The 19,034-nt window shown below is 36.1% G+C and overlaps 4 protein-coding genes across 5 annotated transcripts; all 4 read left to right on the forward strand.

Moving 5' to 3' along the window:
* The first annotated feature begins 447 nt into the window (after positions 1-447).
* LOC106327655 (serine/threonine protein phosphatase 2A 59 kDa regulatory subunit B' eta isoform-like) lies at positions 448-3,623 on the forward strand. Its single transcript, XM_013765875.1, has 4 exons — positions 448-703; positions 801-906; positions 1,008-2,261; positions 2,961-3,623. Exons 3-4 carry the CDS (start codon positions 1,053-1,055, stop codon positions 3,264-3,266), a joined length of 1,515 nt encoding a protein of 504 aa, XP_013621329.1. The 5' UTR covers positions 448-703; positions 801-906; positions 1,008-1,052; the 3' UTR covers positions 3,267-3,623.
* Positions 3,624-3,730: 107 nt separating this feature from the next.
* Positions 3,731-6,072, forward strand: LOC106327300 (serine/threonine protein phosphatase 2A 55 kDa regulatory subunit B' delta isoform-like). Its single transcript, XM_013765423.1, has 2 exons — positions 3,731-5,244; positions 5,497-6,072. The coding sequence occupies exons 1-2, from the start codon at positions 4,120-4,122 to the stop codon at positions 5,815-5,817; spliced, it is 1,446 nt and encodes a 481-aa protein (XP_013620877.1). The 5' UTR covers positions 3,731-4,119; the 3' UTR covers positions 5,818-6,072.
* Positions 6,073-7,640: 1,568 nt separating this feature from the next.
* Positions 7,641-10,391, forward strand: LOC106327299. The gene is made up of 8 exons (XM_013765422.1): positions 7,641-7,818; positions 7,972-8,454; positions 8,538-9,089; positions 9,168-9,235; positions 9,313-9,384; positions 9,481-9,583; positions 9,690-9,803; positions 9,887-10,391. Exons 1-8 carry the CDS (start codon positions 7,756-7,758, stop codon positions 10,100-10,102), a joined length of 1,671 nt encoding a protein of 556 aa, XP_013620876.1. The 5' UTR covers positions 7,641-7,755; the 3' UTR covers positions 10,103-10,391.
* A 3,744-nt stretch (positions 10,392-14,135) lies between these two features.
* LOC106322314 (ultraviolet-B receptor UVR8-like) lies at positions 14,136-17,497 on the forward strand. Of its 2 annotated transcripts, none has more exons than XM_013760396.1 (6): positions 14,136-14,523; positions 15,011-15,276; positions 15,364-15,713; positions 15,901-16,305; positions 16,702-17,086; positions 17,165-17,497. In XM_013760396.1, the coding sequence occupies exons 2-6, from the start codon at positions 15,052-15,054 to the stop codon at positions 17,405-17,407; spliced, it is 1,608 nt and encodes a 535-aa protein (XP_013615850.1). In that variant the 5' UTR covers positions 14,136-14,523; positions 15,011-15,051; the 3' UTR covers positions 17,408-17,497. The 2 variants fall into 2 exon arrangements, with proteins under 2 accessions (XP_013615850.1, XP_013615853.1); XM_013760399.1 differs by lacking the exon at positions 14,136-14,523 and adding an exon at positions 14,533-14,612.
* Positions 17,498-19,034: the final 1,537 nt, after the last annotated feature.

The following is a 19,034-nucleotide window of genomic DNA, read 5'->3' on the forward strand; positions in this document are numbered from 1 at the left end:
AAAAAGAGATAAAACTTTCGATAAGTTATGTAAACTCAGAACAAGTATTTAGCTTTAGAAAGCATTTACATGTTTCAAACTTATAATATATACATATATAATGTTTAAAATTATGCATATAAAACCTGTGTAAAATGTGCCTGAATATGTTTCTCTTCTTTAATGTGTTAATCGTACTATATATAACATTATTTTAAAATTTCAAAAAGTTTATGTCACATACAAAAAACCATCAATAAAAATATAATTCTCCATCTACAACAAGAAAAATGAAAAATTATAAACATATAAATTTAAATTAAGAAAAACTAACATTGGAAAAAACATGAAGTTAATATAAAAGAAAAAAACCGAAAAATAATATTATAAATAAAATAAATTTATAAGACACGATAAAAAAACTCTAGTACTATTAAAAGAAAAGAATGCGCATACAAGAAATCAATTGAAATAATTAACAACAGAAACAAATAAAAAAAAAGTTTGATCGATCAAACGAAAGCCGTTGGATCATTCATCCGAAAGGAAGAAGAATTATAACTGGATCACACCCAAAAAAAAAAACAGATTTTTTTTGTTCTCAAGTCAACAAAGAACAACGAAAAAAAATAGGTCCGAAGAACTTTGAATGTTGTTGTTATCATCATCATCATCACCATCATCATCATCGTCCTCATCGTTGTAATCGCATTTCCTCATCTGGGTATGTCTTCTGTTGACCTTAATTCGTATAATAAAGCTTTCAATCTTGTTTTCGTTATCTGATTCTCTTCATCGCGTTTCATTTGCGATTGTTACAGACCTGCAATCCCCGAAAGGTCGAGTCTTTTTGGTTAGATTGTTCTGGGTCTCGCGTGATTAAGGGAAGAAGAAGAGAAAATTAGGAACTTTTCTCGATTTTCTCAGGTTCGTGATTTGATTCTGTTTGTAAAGCTGTAACCTTTGATCTTAGATTCGAACCTTTCATGTTTTTTTTTTTTTTTTTTTTTTTTTTTTTGTTTTATCAGATGATGAAGAGAATCTAAGTTGGGGTGTTAAAAAATTAAAGAACTATGTGGAAACAGATTCTAAGTAAGCTCCCAAACAAAAAGTCTTCAAAGAACGAACACCATCACCGTGGACGTGAGCACGGTGGCCATTCTTCTTCATCATCATCATCTCATGCTTCTACTTCCAAAAGCAGTGACAATGGCGTCGGGAAAACAAAGCATTCACAGACAAAAGAGAGATCTACTGCTTCTTCTGATGTGAATCCAAAGAGCAGTGCTAACAACAACAACAACAACAACGGAGTCTTCACTCCTTATGAAGCATTACCAAGTTTCAAAGACGTCCCCAACACCGAAAAACAAACCCTTTTCATAAAGAAGCTAAACCTATGCCGTGTAGTCTTTGACTTCACAGATCCCACAAAGAACATCAAGGAGAAAGACATCAAGAGACAGACACTCCTCGAGCTTGTGGACTACGTCAACTCCGCCAACGGAAAGTTCAGCGAAGGGAGCGTTCAAGAAGTCGTCCGAATGGTCTCTGCCAACATATTCAGAACGCTGAACCCTCAGCCGCGCGAGAACAAAGTCATCGACGCATTAGACCTCGAGGAGGAAGAGCCTTCCATGGACCTCGCCTGGCCTCACTTGCAGCTAGTGTACGAGCTTTTCTTGAGGTTCGTCGCTTCACCCGAGACAGACACCAAGCTCGCCAAGCGTTACATAGACCAATCCTTCGTCCTCCGGTTACTAGACCTATTCGACTCCGAGGATCCTAGAGAGAGGGACTGCTTAAAAACAATCCTCCACCGGATCTACGGTAAATTCATGGTCCACCGTCCTTTCATCAGGAAGTCCATAAACCACATCTTCTACAGGTTTGTATTCGAGACGGAGAAACACAACGGGATCGCTGAGTTTCTCGAGATCTTGGGAAGTATCATCAACGGATTCGCTCTTCCGTTGAAAGAAGAGCACAAAGTGTTTCTGGTTCGGGTTTTGATACCTCTCCACAAACCCAAATGCTTGCAGATGTATCACCAGCAGTTGTCTTATTGCATCACGCAGTTTGTGGAAAAGGATTGCAAACTCGCTGATACGGTTATAAGAGGGTTGCTGAAGTACTGGCCCGTGACGAATAGTTCTAAAGAGGTTATGTTTTTGAATGAGTTGGAGGAAGTGCTGGAAGCAACTCAGCCACCGGAGTTCCAGCGGTGCATGGTGCCGCTGTTTCGCCGGATTGCTCGGTGTTTGAACAGTCTGCATTTTCAGGTGCCTGTATGACTGTTGTATTCTGCCCTGGATGATGCTTACTTGAAAAAGTTTCTTTGATAGATAGTTTCGTTAAGGCTGTTGTTGTTGATTACCGAGTTATGAAACTAGGAAATGTCTTTGGCATTAGGAGGTATAGTCTCGTTTGGCCTGGGATTTCCAACCGAACTCGCCGAATCCAACTGAACCAAAATTTTGGTTAGTTCGGCGAGAAGCTTGGCAGGTTTATAGAAAAACTTCGGTTTTTGGTTTGGTTTGGTAATAGGTTAGTTTAGTTTTTCAAAAAAAAATTTGTTAACCAAATTTTGAACTGAACTAACCGAATTAACCAAAATTTTAAACCGAACTAACTGAAATTATCCGAATTTAACCAAAATTTAACCGAAATATTATCGAAACCAAAAACTTCGGTTAGTTTCTGGCAAAAATTTCTAAACCGAACTACCCGAATACCTACCGAACCAAACTAAAACTTTTTTTGGTTCAATTCGGCGAGATTTTGGTCGAAGCGAACTACCCGAATTCCAGACTACCTGAACCCGCATGCCTAGGCTAAACAATGACTGCATATGATCTTCTAGAGGGAAAAATTTGTTCATTTCAGTTTAGTAAGTTCAGCATCTAGTTGAGTTGTGACTCAAGTCTCTAGTCTTTGTTTCAGTCTATTAACATGCATCTGTTTTGGTGTTTTTTGTGCAGGTTGCAGAGAGAGCTTTATTCTTATGGAACAACAATCACATAGAGAATCTGATAATGCAGAGCCGCAAAGTCATTCTCCCAATCATATTCCCTGCGTTGGAGAGAAACGCACAGAAACACTGGAACCAAGCTGTTCACAGCTTGACACTAAACGTGAGAAAGATATTCCAAGACCTTGACCCTGAGTGGTTCAAGGAATGCCTTGCTAAGTTCAAAGAAGATGAATCAAAGGAAGGTGAGACCAAGGCCAAACGTGAAGCCACTTGGAAACGGTTGGAAGAAGCTGGGATGCGAAAGGGTAAATGAGGTTAGAGCTCTGTAGAGAAAGCAAAAGGAGAGAGCTTTCGCATCTTCAATTGGCACGTGGCATATGTATGTATGTGTCTCCATATACTTCTGATACTATAACTCAGGACAAGCATTGAAGAAATGTTTCAATATTTGGTCTCTTCTTCCGAGTTCCCATTATTATTATTATTATTATTTTTTCATGTTTCCTGTAAAATCTTATTGTTAATGTTTTTTGTTGCTACACTGTCTATGATCCTCGTTCTTGACACTTCATCTTCTGCTTTTGATACCGGCAAAAATGCAGCTTTGGGAGTATGCCACGCAAAAATCAGTTTGTTGTTTGTATTATTAAATTACATTCCCTTTTGGATTTCACACTTGTATAAAATCAGAAAAAAAATCATGACTTTATTTTAAAATCTTTAATTTTGATTTAAATCTCGGTTAGTTCATTGGTTTTGAGTTTTGTCTTAAAACGTTCCTTGTTCAGACATTGGAACTTTTCTCTGGTCACGCGGTCTTCTCTCAGTCACCTTCCTTTCTCTCTCTCTTAAACTTTCTAATCTCTATCCACTTCTTTTTTCTCTCTCCACATGCCAACGAAGCAATAGGCTATGAAAATCTAAACCCTTCTTCTCCGTCCTCCTCTTCCTCTGATTCATGATAAAAAAAAAAATAGATACTACCTTTTTTGCCCTGAGTTGTGTTCTCTGTCTGCTTTTGTCTTGATGACTGAGATCTAGTCAATAAGAGATGTGCACAAGAGTTGTTCTTATTGCGTGTTGAGATGATCTTAGGGGTTTCCGAGATCTGACTTTGTGATTAGTCTGATCTGAGTCTGTTGAAGTTTGACTCCATAGATCGGAAGATGTTTAAGCAGATACTTGGGAAGCTTCCTAAGAAACCTTCTTCCGCTAAGTTTTGGGATAATAGTGAGTCCCAACCCCCAGATAACAACAACCAAGGTGAAGAAGTTTTAACCCAGAGATCATCATCAGATGGAGATTCTGTTTCTTCTGTTGAGGTGTTGCCAAGGCTGAGAGATGTTCCCATCTCCGAGAAGCAAGAACTGTTCCTCAAGAAGCTTAGACTATGCTGCGTAGTGTTTGACTTCGTCTCCGAGCCTCAGCAAAACCTCAAGGAGAAAGAGATCAAAAGGCAAACACTTCTCGAAGTCGTGGACTACGTCATCTCCTCAGGGAACAATGGAAAGTTCCCCGAACCAGTTATCCAAGAAGCTACAAAGATGGTTTCGGCGAATCTCTTTAGTAGTAACACTCACCAACAATGGAAGAAGAACAAAACTCCAGAAGGATTAGACTTGGAACAAGAAGAAGAAGGAGGGTCTCTGAACCCTTCTTGGCCTCACTTGCAGATAGTTTACGAGTTCCTTCTACGACTCGTCGCGTCTCCCAACACAGACGCCAAGATATCCAAGAAATACATCGATCCCACCTTCGTCCTCAAGCTCCTGGACCTGTTCGACTCTGAAGACCACAGGGAGAGGGAGTATCTCAAAACCATACTCCACCGGATCTACGGGAGGTTCATGGTTCACCGCCCTTTCATCAGGAAAACGATGAACAACATCTTGTACGACTTCATCTTGGAGACAGGGAAACACTCTGGTATCGCCGAGTTTCTCGAAGTGTTGGGATCAATCATCAACGGGTTTGCGTTGCCTCTCAAGGAAGAACACAAGCTCTTCCTCACTAGAGTGCTGGTTCCTCTGCACAAACTGAAGTGCTTGCCTAACTACCATCAGCAACTTTCTTACTGCGTTATACAGTTTGTTGAGAAAGATTGTAAGCTCGCTGATACCGTTATTAGAGGGCTGTTGAAGTACTGGCCGGTTACTAACAGCTCTAAAGAGATCATGTTCTTGAATGAGTTGGAGGAGATTCTAGAATCGACTCAGGGAACAGAGTTTGAACGGTGTATGGTTCCGCTCTCTCGCCAAATTGCTCAGTGCTTGAGCAGTTCTCACTTTCAGGTAGTAGTTAAGAGTCTTGCATTGTGATACTACTGAATAAATATTGTCATAAATAACTGCAACATATACGGTTTGGTATAGAAACCGAATAAACCGATTAATTAAAATATAATAGTATAGTTTTATGTAAATTATATAATACAATTGATCATATACATATTTATTTTATTAATATAATCTTCATGTTTTTAACACCATATGAGAGTCTTGCATTGTGTTCATGAGTTGTACCGCTTGTCTGTGTATGTTTAGGTAGCGGAACGGGCTTTGTACTTATGGAACAACGATCATGTTAGTAGTTTGGTGAGACAGAACAGTAGAATCATTTTACCAATTGTGTTTCCGGCTCTGGAGAAGAACGGTAGTAGTCATTGGAATCAGGCTGTGAAGAACTTGACTGAGAATGTTCTCAAGGTTTTGTCTGATACGAATCCGGAACTGTTTGAAGAGTGTTTGCGCAAGTTTCAAGAAGATCAGCAGAATGCAGAGGACAACAAGAAGAAGAATGGAGAAACATGGAGACAGCTAGAGGAGATTGTTGCTTCCAAAGGACACACATCAATGGAGAAGTAAGAAGAGTGTTCCACTCTTCTGAACACTCTTCTGCAATTTACACGATACACAAAAAAAACAAGAAAATTGGTTTTATGTTTTTTTTTGTATGGTCTTTAGGCCTAAAAGGTATATACAGTTTACTTGCTTGGTTGCTTCAAGTCTCTTGGGTTTTATTAGACAGATGTTTGTCGTCTTTCAGTTCTTGATTTGTCTGTTTTGTATACTTCTGTTCATGTAAACATCTTCTTATGAAAACAAGAGTTTTCTATAGTATGGTTCGACCATCTTTGGTCATATGGTTTTCTCCCAATTGAGCAATTGCAGAAACTGATGAAGTCGTTTTCCAGAGACTTCAACTCATTTCCTAAAAGAGAGCTTGTAACAGCTGATTCCCTCATCAGTTAATTGATTCTATAGAGACAAGAACTAAAACTGCTTCTTGCTCAAGCGAGTTTCTCTGAATGTGGGGAGGCATGGCTATAGGAGTTTGCATCTAGTTGAGTGCTTGTCGGTTTGGTCTATTTGAAACGGATTTCGGTTGGGGAAAACCGGCTTGGTTCGGGTTTCCTTCGGTTAGATAGAAGAACATCGTAGTGATTCAAAGAAGGTGATGGAATTGAAGCTTGTGTGAACCTGAATTAACAATAGATAAAGCTGTTTAAAGTAGATACCGCGATCCAACTTTTCTCCATGTTCTGTGATTATAAATCTGGTTAAGATCACTAAACCGGATCTATTTGTTGAATTGGTTCTATTTTGAGGCTTTGGATTTCAATTCAATAAAATAAAAGTGATTAAATAACTAGCCCTCAGCAAAAAACCGGAACCGAAAAACCGAACCGGGACCGAATCAAATTACCCGAAACCGAAATCGAACCGAAACTCTCAAATATCCGATTGGTTCTTAAATTTTTATATCCGAATAACCGGAACCGAACCGAAAACCGAATGGGTACCCGAATATCCGAAAAACAAGTATCCACTTTCTAATATAAGATAAAATGTCATCAACCCCACTTGAACATAAAGAGTGAGAACATTGCTATCACCAAACCATGTTATCTTTTATGTACTCTCTTATATATATATATATATATATGGTCTTTTTATATTAAAATTCAATAAATACTTATAAAACTAGCACTTGATTCGAACTCAAGTTGGATTGACAAATATGCAAGTGTGTAACCACTAGACCACTTTGATTAACATATTAACTCATATATTTTGTATATGTATATTTGTTTCATTTATTAAATGGATACCTGAAACCGAACCGAAACCGACCGAAACCGAACCGAAACCGAACCGAAAACTCCTAAGTACACATTGGGTATAAGAATGATTTATCCAATATACACGGAACCAAATGGTTCATACCCGAAACCGAACCGAATACCCGAATGACCAGGGCTATAAATAACGGTCAAAAATAAGGTGAAGTTATAAATAAATACTCCATGAGATGGAACTGTATCAAAATAAAATATTATTATTCAACGCAGAAGTCATTTAAGCCAACTCCTAAATAGATTACCAAATTTTGTTGCTAAAATATTTTACCATATTTTAGTATTTTCTTTTAAGAAAATATCAAAACATGTAAAAATTTGTTATATTTTCATAATAGCACCTTCAAAACTTTAATTACTTTCAACACCAAACTTAATTAAAGGTTTTATGATTGATTGCAAAACATTTTACAATTCTTCTTCTACTTCAAGTCTTTACAAAAAAAAGGTCTTCCTTTTTTTTTTGACAACACAATTTGCTTCCTGTAATTGGGAAAATATTATTCTATAAATGACGTAAAAAAAATGGGAAGTAGCCGTTAGGGGAAAGTTTCAAATTATATGAGCTCAGACCTACTGGAGAGAAGCTGCGTATCCATAAACGTTTCTGCGATTTGGGGATTAAAATTAGGGTTTTGGATTGTGAGAGAGAGAGAGAGAGACTATGGGAGACTCCGTCTGTCTTGCGAGATCCTTCTCGCAACCTGCAGATACTTCGTCGCACGAGGTCAGCTTCTCTCTACTTGATTCGTAGAGATTCTGATCTGTTTCGCTATCTAAGAAGATTAAATCGTTTATTTAGGTTTTTGATGGATCTGAAGTTTATGGGAAGAGAATTTGAGATTTGAGATTTGAGATTTTGTTTTTTTTGTTTTTGCAGGTGATTCCTCGTGGTGTGCTGACGGAATCAGTATCCTTCGGTAGATTTGCGTCGGAGACGCTACAGTGGGCGAAATGGTCGGCTTTTACTCAGAATCGTTACTTGGAAGAGGTTGAGAGGTTCACGAAACCTGGTTCTGTGGCTGAGAAGAAAGCTTTCTTTGAAGCTCACTTCAAGAACCGAGCGTCCGGGAACACCACAAAGACCAAGAAGACCCAAGAAGTACAGAAAGAGAATCTTGTTGATTCTGAAGTACCACTTGTGAGTGAAGTAAGGCGTGGAGATGTGGTGTGTAGTGCTGTGAAGATTATTCATGAAACTGTGTGTGAAGTACCGGAAGAGAATCTCGTTGATTCAGAGGTAACATGTATAGAGGTGTTTAGTGCTGAGATGGGTTCTGTTGCTCCATCGGTTTCTGTAACCGATGCAATTTCTGAGAAGTTTGATTCTGTGGTTGTTCCTGAAGACGAGGATCTTGACAAGGTAAGATGTTCTTGTGCAGCTTTAGAACTCTTATAAGCCAATGTTTTTGTGATTCTCTTAACGTCCATTTGCATTTTTTTCAGGAAAATTCTACTTCCTTGAGCAAAGAAAGACATCCTAGTTCTTCTTCAGGATCAAAGACCAACAGTAGAAGTTCAATCCCGGAATCCTCCTTTTCTGTAGCACTTGATCTGCCACTTAAGAAAGCCAGGAAAGAGCCACTTTCGACTAGGAAAAGGTCAACTAATGTATCGAGAAACCAAAGCAGATCACCTCCTCAACCCTTTCACATGTCAATCAATTGTGCTCCTACTGATAATTCCGGCAAAAAGATGCACCAGAGCGGTTCTAGAAGCAGTACCAAGGTTAAAGATGCATTGAAAGCAGATAAGGAGAGATCAGGTCCAAGTTCAGTGCACATGCCACTCAACTCTGCTACCTCTACTCGTCAAACGACCAAAACAGCTCCAAAAAGGCTAGCAAGAAGATCCACTACACAGAAAACAAGTTCATCAAATGCTGGAACCAGTGCAAAACCGAAGGGAAACGAACCAACAGTAGCTTCAAAAGGTCGCAAGAGACCATTGTCTAGAGGAGCCAAAGAAGATTCAGATGTTCCAAAATGTTCAACCAGAGTAATTCTCCTCCCAAGTTTCTCCATTTCATGACTATATATCCATATTTGGTGTGACTGAGTCTTGCATATACTGTAGGCCTCTGCTTTAGGGTTACCAAAACTTCCTCCTCCTCCTCCTAATAGTCGGCCATTAGACGAGAAAAGGTTACTGATCAAACCTAACTTTCAATATTAGTTATACTTAAACCAATCCTATGATTAACTTGGTTTCTTATATACAGGAAAAACATAACTGTAGGTAGCTCAGTTTCTAGCAGAATACCAAACAATGTGCAAAGACAGCCTTCTGCCAGGTAAGCAGCTTGGTTGGTTTATAGACTGTGTTTGTGTTTGTGTTTGTTCCCTGGTTTATTATGCGGGAGTAAGTTTTTTGTCTAATGCATTTGCAGCTGCGAGAATCTTTCAACTCATAGCAGAACCAGAGCAAAGTCTTTCACTGTTTCTACTCCCTTCAACTTCAGAAGTGATGAACGGGCTGAAAAGAGGAAAGAGGTGGAACTAGAGAAGACTCTTTATTTCTCAAATTGAGATAAGTGAACTTTAACAGAGAGCATAGTCTAACGAAGCTCTCTTTTGTTGTGGTTTTGTTTGTATATAGTTCTTCAAGAAGGTAGAAGAAAAGAAAAAGAAAGAAGATGCTGTCAAAGAGCAATCGTCTTGTGGCTTCAAGGAACATCAAGAATTCAAGAACCCGCAAGTTGGTGGTTTTCAGGTATAGTACAGATTGCAAGTTCTTATAAGTTTTGATTTCACCAAGATGAATGTTGATGAATATGGCATTATAATCATGTGCAGGCACCAATGATAAGTCTCACTTCACCAAGCGTCCGCAGGAATCAAACTCCAGGAAGAGAGAACATACAAAAGTCTCGTGAATCTCCCCAGAAAGTTGCCTCAGTGAAGACCACAAACGCCAGAAATCCAACGACGGAGAAGTACAAACGCTGCAAGATTCATCCCTCGCTGACAAAGAAGAAAACTCAAGAAGATTCGTCTCCTAATGTTCTCTAGAAGTAAGGTGCGTACGTCAGAGACAAACCCTATCAATCATATGTTTCGTTTCCTCTTCTTCAACACAGCTGATATTAAAACACACACCAGATGATCATCATGAAGATTCAGCTTTTCACGTTGAAGATTTTGAAAAGTTTGTAGTTTCAGCATGTAACCTTGTCAAGCTTATGATATAGGTAACTAGACTGTATAACGTAAGCTTTTAAGGAGCTGTGTAGTGCATTAAGTAGAACTTAATTCTCCATATAACTATGTACTCAATACTTTTTCTTTTAACTAATGATAACTGAGCAAAGTTCTTCTCTTTTTCCTCGTGTATCTGAGTTTTAGTGTTTCTCTTTCAATTGAAAAGAGCAGGGGCGAATGTAGAAAGATTTTTTAGTTCTTGTACATAAAGGTGTATTCGGATAATGTTTAGGTTCGAGTCGGTATTTCGGGTTTACAACAAAACAAATGACTAGGGATTTCAAAGCTCGTGATCTTTTCATGTCCTTGAAGATGAAGATGTATGATGATATAATGATGAATTGATGTTGTTGAATGCTGCATCACATGTTTCATGATGTGTATTTTATCACACCTTTCGACATCACATAATTATCCAAATATATTTCACGTGGTACAAAGGACAAACATCTTAACAAGTTCACTTGCACATTCAAACCCAGCCAAAACAAGTTTTTTTTTTTTACATGGTTATTTCTTTTACAACTTGGATTAGCTCCTTTTTAACAACTTTCATAAAAGAAAGAGAGTTCAAGGTGGAAAATGAATTCATTTAAAATGTATTTTGGTTTTATTTATATTTATGACAAAAGTGATTAGGTATCTTCCAAATTAGACATGTATATCAGCTGTTGAATGTTAAAAAATGTTTCCAGTAAATTAATTAGGTAAAGAGTCTTCAGTCTTGTCAATGAAACAAATTTTTAACCATCATTTGAGATTAGAAAAACAATAATTTATATATTAAGTAATTATAAATTATCATGGTGACTCTTTCCAAATATTAATGATTCTCATCTCTTATAATATGGGAAATTATTTCCCAAAGAAGTTATTTTTGTGTGCTGTCTATTTAAAAGGATTTGGTCAAATGTAAATGGCAATTATTGAGTCTCGTCGCTTGCAACTCTTGATGATGTTCTCCCAAGATAGTTTATAAAATTGAAGGGTATCTTTATCAGTTTACCTTTCACCTATTGTTAATTCAATAGTTGTTGAATAGTAGTTTATTTATTGTTTAGTGTGTTTTTGCATTTCAAAACACTACAATTGTACTATTATGAAAATTCCCAAAAATATTGGCCCTTGATAATTTATAAACAAGAAAACCGCATAAAAAAACTCCTAAAAGTGTCACTTCCTAACACTTTAAACTTTTGTAATTTTTTCACTAACACTTTTAATTTTTAAAGTGACATTTGTATCATAAAAAACCTCAAAAAAAAAGTTGATGGCTGAACAAGTTAAACAATGATGATAACTTTTGTTTTAAAAAATAATTATTTAATTAATAAATAAACAAAAAAATGAAATAAAAATTCAGAAATTAAATAAAAATCAGAAAATTTAACAAAAAAAACTCATAAAGTTAAATAAAAATTCAGTTTTTCTTTTCAAAAATCAGAAAATTAAATAAAGATTTAAAAAATTAAATAAAAATAATAATTAAAGAAAAATCCAAAAAAAAAATAAATAAGATGAAGTTAAAATACAGAAAATCTAAAAAAAAAATAATAAATTAAAAAAAATTGAAAAAAGTTTTTTTTGTCATTTTCAATGATAACATCAGAAATTATCATTGGAGATATGTCAAAAACTGTCATTGTTAATGATTATGTGAGAAACCATCACCGTTATTGGTGATATATTTGAAACTATTATTGTCGACAATAATATGATATATATTTTTTAACAAAATCTTGTAATTAAATATATTTTTTTTGAATTTTTAATTTTCTAATTTTTTTGAATTTATGAATTTTATTTTTCTGTATTTAATTTAATCTTATTTATTTTTTGAATTTTAAGTTATTTTTTATTTTTATTAAATTTTATAAATCTTTATTTAATTTTCTGATCTTTTAATTAATCTGATTTTCTTTTGTTTTTCTAAATTTTTATTTAATTTTATGAATTTTTGTTTAATTTTCTGATTTTATTTAATTTTCTGAATTGATTTTACTTATTTTATTTTATTGATTAACTAATTATTTTTTGAAAAAAATTGACACATCGTCTTTTTACATGTACAACCGGTCAAATTTTTACTTTAGAGTATTTTTGTGATATAAATATCATTTTGAAGGTTAAAAGCGTTAGTGAAAAAACTTCAAAGTTTAAAGTGCAAGTAAATGACATTTTAAGAGTGTTTTATGCGATTTTCCCATTTATAAACTCATCCTATTCTTTGGAAACATTTTCTGAAACATATATGTGTGAACCGTGGTACTTTAGAAGCAATGGAAATTGATATATATATATACATATATATATATATTTGAAAAAAAAAATAGTTTCAGAAGATTTCAAATCATTTTTATTGAACTTCATCAATGATTTTGTAAGTTATAGATGAATTTCTAATTGATATGGTAGTTTAATATAATAGATTAAGCAGTCTCGATTAGATTTATATGTCTCTGAAATTAATCTTTCATATTATTTTTATTTGAATGTATATGTTTCAAATGTAATTTTAATCCAAACAAAAAACTTCTAACTTATCATTTTATTATTCATACTAAACACTTATTCAAAGCTGACATAAAATCATCATCACCATCGAATAAAATCAAAAGAAAACAAAACCTTTGCTTTTCTATAATTTTAAATATTATCCTTCACTTGGAAAGAAAACAATATGAAAAAAGCAGATGGGAATATTCTTGTACATGAAAGCCACAACTTGCGCTTTGTATTGTAACTTGGGAGGTTGGTATTGCTTCCAAGCTTGCATATCTTCTTATCAAAAAATTTGTTTGGTTTATAAAGTTACAGAAACAAACACTATGGGTCTGACCGGAAACAAGAGGAACGAATAAAAAATTAATATATGAGAATAAAATAGCAGGAATGAAAATAAATGGTCGTTACTTATAAAATTTAACAAAGAATAATTTTGTTCTTTAATTCTCTACCAAAAAAAAATGAATGAAAAGGAATGAAAGGGAATTATTATTCTTTGTGAATGGTGATTTTTTTTAGAAACGTTAGGGAATGCATTATTCCTCGCCGTTCCCTGGTCACCATTCATACCCTATATAAATAGTGACTAGAAAACGGCGAGAAATACTGCATTCTCTAACGTTCCTGAAAAATATCACCATTCACAAAGAATAAATTTTTCTTCTCATTCCCTACCATTCCTTTTTTTTTGTAGAGAAATAAAGAACAAAAGTATTTCTTATTAAATTTGAGAAGAAACAACCATTTTTTTTCATTCCTACAATTTTATTCCTTTACATTCCTTTTCTATTCGTTCCTCTTGTTTCCAGAATGGTCACCAGTCAGAATTTGGAGTTTATAAAGTTACAGAAACAACCATTAACACATTAAACTGTGTTTAGTTTACAAAGTTATGGAAAAAAACACCGTATCACTGGTAACCATCAAGAAACATTAGAAATGAATAGGAATAAAATTTTGGGAAAGATGAGAAATTAAGGTTCTTTATCAAAATTAACAAATAACAAATTTGCATTATAATTATCTAAAAAAAAAAAAGAAATGAGAGAGAACGAAGAGGAAAAAATATTTTCATGAATGGTAAATTTTTTAAGAAACATTAAAGAATGTAGTGTTTCTCTTTTCGTTCGCTTGGTTATCATTGAAACTCATTTAATTTTCTTTGGTTTATAAAGTTACGAAAACAAATACTAACACATTTCATACACAATTAGAACAACTGTAGAAGAATCAGTGGATAACTATGTCAGGACTCATGATGAGTAACTAACATTTTATACTCCTAAGTCCTAACTATTAAACTATAAAGATCCGTTGGATGGATAACTTGTTCCACCAGTCGAGCCCTCTTTCGGATGCACACGCATATGTATACAAGATGTTATACACCACTACAAGTATACGTATATGTGCACATTATACATACATACCACATCACAAGTTATCAGAGAATGTTGTAATAGAGAGATCCTAATTGCCTTGAGACCACCGCATAAAAGAGACATTTCCTCTTCATCCACTTCCCTCAACGCACAAATTTGCAGACTTTCCGAGAAGAAAAACAAAAGTTTAATAACTAAAAATAAAAAGAGAATTTTCACCGTCAATTCTCTATAGGAAAACATCGTCCGATCATTCTTTTCATATCCCTCTTTCTTCATTGCTCTGATCAGACATCAAAAACAAACAAAGAGAAACCACTTGGGGCTGTCTGTAAAATTCCAGAGGTTCGATTCTTGATGATGATGATGGTTTGATGCATATGGGTTTTCAGAAACTTCGATCCTTTACGATTGATTGATCATAACTTTGCTTGGTTAACTCTTGATCTCTTTGATGTGTTTGGTGTTGTTCAATTAAGATTTGGTTTTGAGTTTTCTGGGTTTGTAAAGTCAAAACAGAGTTGCCGTGTGCAGAGGAGAAGGAGAAGTTCTTTGCGTGTGACAAACAGTTTTCTTTAAGATTCATCTTTATTCTTACCATTATTGATTACTACACTTCTCCTTCTTTCGTTCTTGAGCTAAATTTGATTTGATTGTTTTCACAGAGTCTTGCTCTGTTCTTGCTTAGAAATAGAAAAGTCTTTCTCTGTTCTTGATTAGGAACAAGAAGCCTTGTTATATAACCCATAACATTGCTTCCTTGATACTATTTTACAAGCTATAGTTTGAGAGTTGTGACTTGGATCCTAACTTGTTTCTGTTTCCTCTGTAGATCATAAGCTTCAGGACCTGTAGTTGAATCTGTGTTCCGAAATGGATGCTACAACTAGTGGAACTCAATCTTTACATTGTCATAACTTACCGGAGCAACCAGTTTCCTCTGCTGCTTCTCCTCCCGTGACTCCATTTCAGAGGCAGAAACGCCAATGCTTTGGAGACTCAACTCCTGGAGAGTTTCCTTTAGCAGCTAACCCTTCCATTGTCCTTCATGTTCTCACTGAATGTAGATTGGATCCTCGTGACCTCGCAAATCTTGAGGTTTAATTCTCTAAAAAAAGTCTAAAATCTTTTTCTTTTTTTAAAAAAAATTTCAAGAATTTATTAATTTTGTTGTTGTTGGTTTAGGCAACATGCTCCTTCTTTAGCCAGCCAGCACACTTTGCACCGGACTGTAGCTTATCCTTACCTGAGCTCGCTGCTCTCGACATGTGTAATAAAAGGATGATTTTCAAACCGATGAGTGAACAAGAACGTGAAGAAATGAAACGTAGATGCGGAGGTTCATGGAAACTAGTCCTTAGGTATTTGCTGGCTGGTGAAGCGTGTTGTCGAAGAGAGCAATCTCAAGCCATTGCTGGTCCTGGTCACAGCATTGCCGTCACATCAAAGGGACAAGTCTATACCTTTGGTCACAATAACTCTGGTCAGCTAGGACATGGCCATACCGATGAAGAAGCTCGTATACTGCCCGTCAGGTTTACTCCTCATTTAGTATTACAACCGCAAGAACCTGAAGACGGCCCTGACATTTATAGGCTTGAAACAATTACTAAAAAAAAAAAAAATTTTATTTATTTGAGGGCATATACATACTAAACACTAATATTTTGGGGTCATAGGCGAATGTTTCATAACCAGCACGAGTGTTGTCGTGTTGTGCAGGTCAATGTTGGGAATCAGAATTATCCAAGCAGCAGCTGGTGCTGGTCGGACAATGCTGATAAGCGACAATGGGAGTGTTTACGCGTGTGGGAAAGATTTGTTTGGTGAAGCAGAGTATGGAGGGCAAGGAGGGTCTAGACAGGTTACAACTCCTCAGCTTGTGACATCTTTAAAGAACATATTTGTTGTGCAAGCGGCGATAGGGAACTTCTTTACTGCTGTTCTGTCGCGAGAAGGGAAGGTTTATACATTCTCTTGGGGCAACGATGGTAGACTTGGTCATCAAACCGAGGCTAATGATGTCGAGCCACGTCCTTTGTTAGGACCGTTAGAGAATGTACCCGTTGTGCAGATTGCTGCTGGTTATTGCTACCTTCTTGCCTTGGCTTGTCAACCAAATGGCATGTGAGTTCCTTCTCTTATACACACACTCATTGTTGTGAATAAACTCGAATTAATCGCAAAAAAAAAACAAAGAAACTTAAAGATCAAAACACACAATTAAGTTTTTTTCTTGTCACAAACACAATTAAGTTAAATATCGGTTTTATACACTAAGACCATCTCAGGCCCATTTCTATATTTTATTTAGAGATATAAAATAGTATTTCTCTATATTTTCCTCTAAAAATATAAGAACTCTATTATTATTAGACTCGTGCATCGGAGCAAACTCATTTATATAATAGAGTTTCTCTAATTTAAAAAAAATATATATAGAACTGAATTGGATTGGAGATGCCGAGATGCTCTAATATTTGTCAAAGACCGGTTCTGACGCAATAGCAATGCTTGTTTTAGGTCGGTTTATTCGGTTGGTTGCGGTTTGGGAGGCAAACTTGGTCACGGGTCAAAAACCGATGAGAAGTATCCTCGGGTTATCAAGCAGTTTCAGCTACTGAACTTTCAACCTAGGGTAGTTGCAGCGGGTGCTTGGCATGCCGCGGTTGTAGGTCAAGATGGAAGAGTGTGTACTTGGGGTTGGGGAAGATACGGTTGCTTAGGACACGGTAACGAGGAGGGTGAGTCAGTTCCTAAGGTCGTTGAAGGGCTAAGCCATGTCAAGGCGGTTCATGTAGCAACAGGAGACTACACTACTTTTGTGGTCTCGGAAGATGGTGATGTTTACTCTTTTGGTTGTGGTGAATCTGCTAGTCTGGGTCACCATACAGCCGTTTTTGAACAGGTTAGCGCTTGCTTAATGTAACATATAAACACAACACAAACACCTTATGTTTTGGTTTGGTTTTGGTTTTGTCTGTAGCGTGATCGGCAAGCTAATGTGTTGAGTCCAGCGGTAGTAACATCGCTGAAACAAGTGAAAGAGCGGGTGGTTCAGATTAGTTTAACGAACTCGATATACTGGAACGCACATACGTTTGCTCTCACGGAATCAGGGAAGGTATTTGCGTTTGGTGCGGGAGATAAGGGTCAGCTTGGAGCAGAGCTTGGTCGTGACCAAACAGAGAGGTGTGCACCTGAAAGAGTAAATATCGATCTCAGTTAGCGGTTGCATGGTTTGACGCCAGGAAAACGCAAGGAAATTGCGTTTTTAACTTTGTTATGTTGATAAGACTTCGGAAGTTTGTTACAAAGGGTAAGGAACTTGTCTTTAACATTTTAATTGTATAGGGTTTTAGATCATTCTAATTGTTCATTGGGGTCATGTTTTAGGTTATGTTGTTAGTAATTGTCGAATAATTTCAATTAATCCATTTGATAAGGGAAATTAATTTCATTTGTATATAGAAAGCTTAAAGGGCTAAACCCAATTTCTGGTTGAAAAGGTCTTCATCGGCTGTTTAGACGAAGGTGAGTTATGGAAGTATGTTTACTTGTGAGACACGGGAGGGAGCCCAAATGAAATATTATACATTGGTTAGACCATTTTTTATTCGCATGTTATAAATCATATTGTGGATGTCCATAACCGACCCAATGCTAGAGAGAGAGAGTCGACCGTGAGGGGAAAGAGAGAGAGAAAATCGGCATCTTGCCTTTTCCTTATTAGATTATGATTTGTACTTTTTCCATATTTGTATTTCCTTTCTTTAGTTTTTCATTATTATATGATGGTGTAATTCCCTATATATAAAGAGCTCCTTATGTTTATGAATAATACAGAAACATAGATTTTAATCCTCTAGTTTCACAACACGTTATCAGCACGATAGAATCTAAATCCCTAAGCTAAAACAAACCGCCTAAAACCCTAACCCTAATCGGCGAACATCCTTACCGGCGAACCATCCTAATCCCGATCGCGAAACCTTACATCCCGATCCTTGTTTGCAATCTGTTCCCGATCAGCTTCAGCTTAAGGCGTTCCTGATCCTAGCTCAGACGATCTCGGCTTGTTCAACCTCAGCTCGCAAACAAGACGATCTCAGCCAGCTCGCGGACAGCTCGCGACCCGATCAGAACGTTGGACAGATCGCGTTCCCGATCTCAGCAATCAGACAGCTCGCGACAACATCAGCTCGCGTTCCGATCAGTTCCAGCTTGCGGTTCAAGGTTAAGGTAATTCGAAACCTTAAAGAGAACCCATAATCGAATTTGATTGTTTGATAAGAATCAAAACCATAAAAACTACAAACCCTAATAGTATGATCTAATGTTGAAATCAAAACCATAGGATAATAGATCAAAACCCCCAATGATTAAATCGAAGATCATAATCATAAGTTCGATACCCCAAACCCTAATCGAGATTGATTGTTTGATCAATTAAAATCGAAACCTTAATGGTTTTGAATCTCAAAACCCCAATGATGTAAGATCAAAATCGAAACCCTAATATCCATGATCCTGGCCGCATACATGCTTATTGCATGAATGCATGAAATCAATTTTATTTAAAACCATAATACTAAAACACATTCGATTTTATAAACCCTAATTTGAAATCAAATTGATTGATTGAATGAATTAAAATTGAAACCCTAATCTAATGCTTTGAATCGAAATTGATTGTTTGAATGATTGTATGTTTGGATATAGTATGCTAGCCTTGATTAATTAAAACCGTATTGAATTTGATCACATAGAAATCGAATGCTAGGATTGATAATCTAATTCTTGAATTTGGTTGTTTGAATTGATAAAACCGATTGAATGATTTTCAAATTGAAGTC

The sequence above is a fragment of the Brassica oleracea genome, chromosome C2 (genome assembly GCF_000695525.1).
Source record: "Brassica oleracea var. oleracea cultivar TO1000 chromosome C2, BOL, whole genome shotgun sequence".
NCBI classification, from domain to species: Eukaryota; Viridiplantae; Streptophyta; class Magnoliopsida; order Brassicales; family Brassicaceae; genus Brassica; species Brassica oleracea.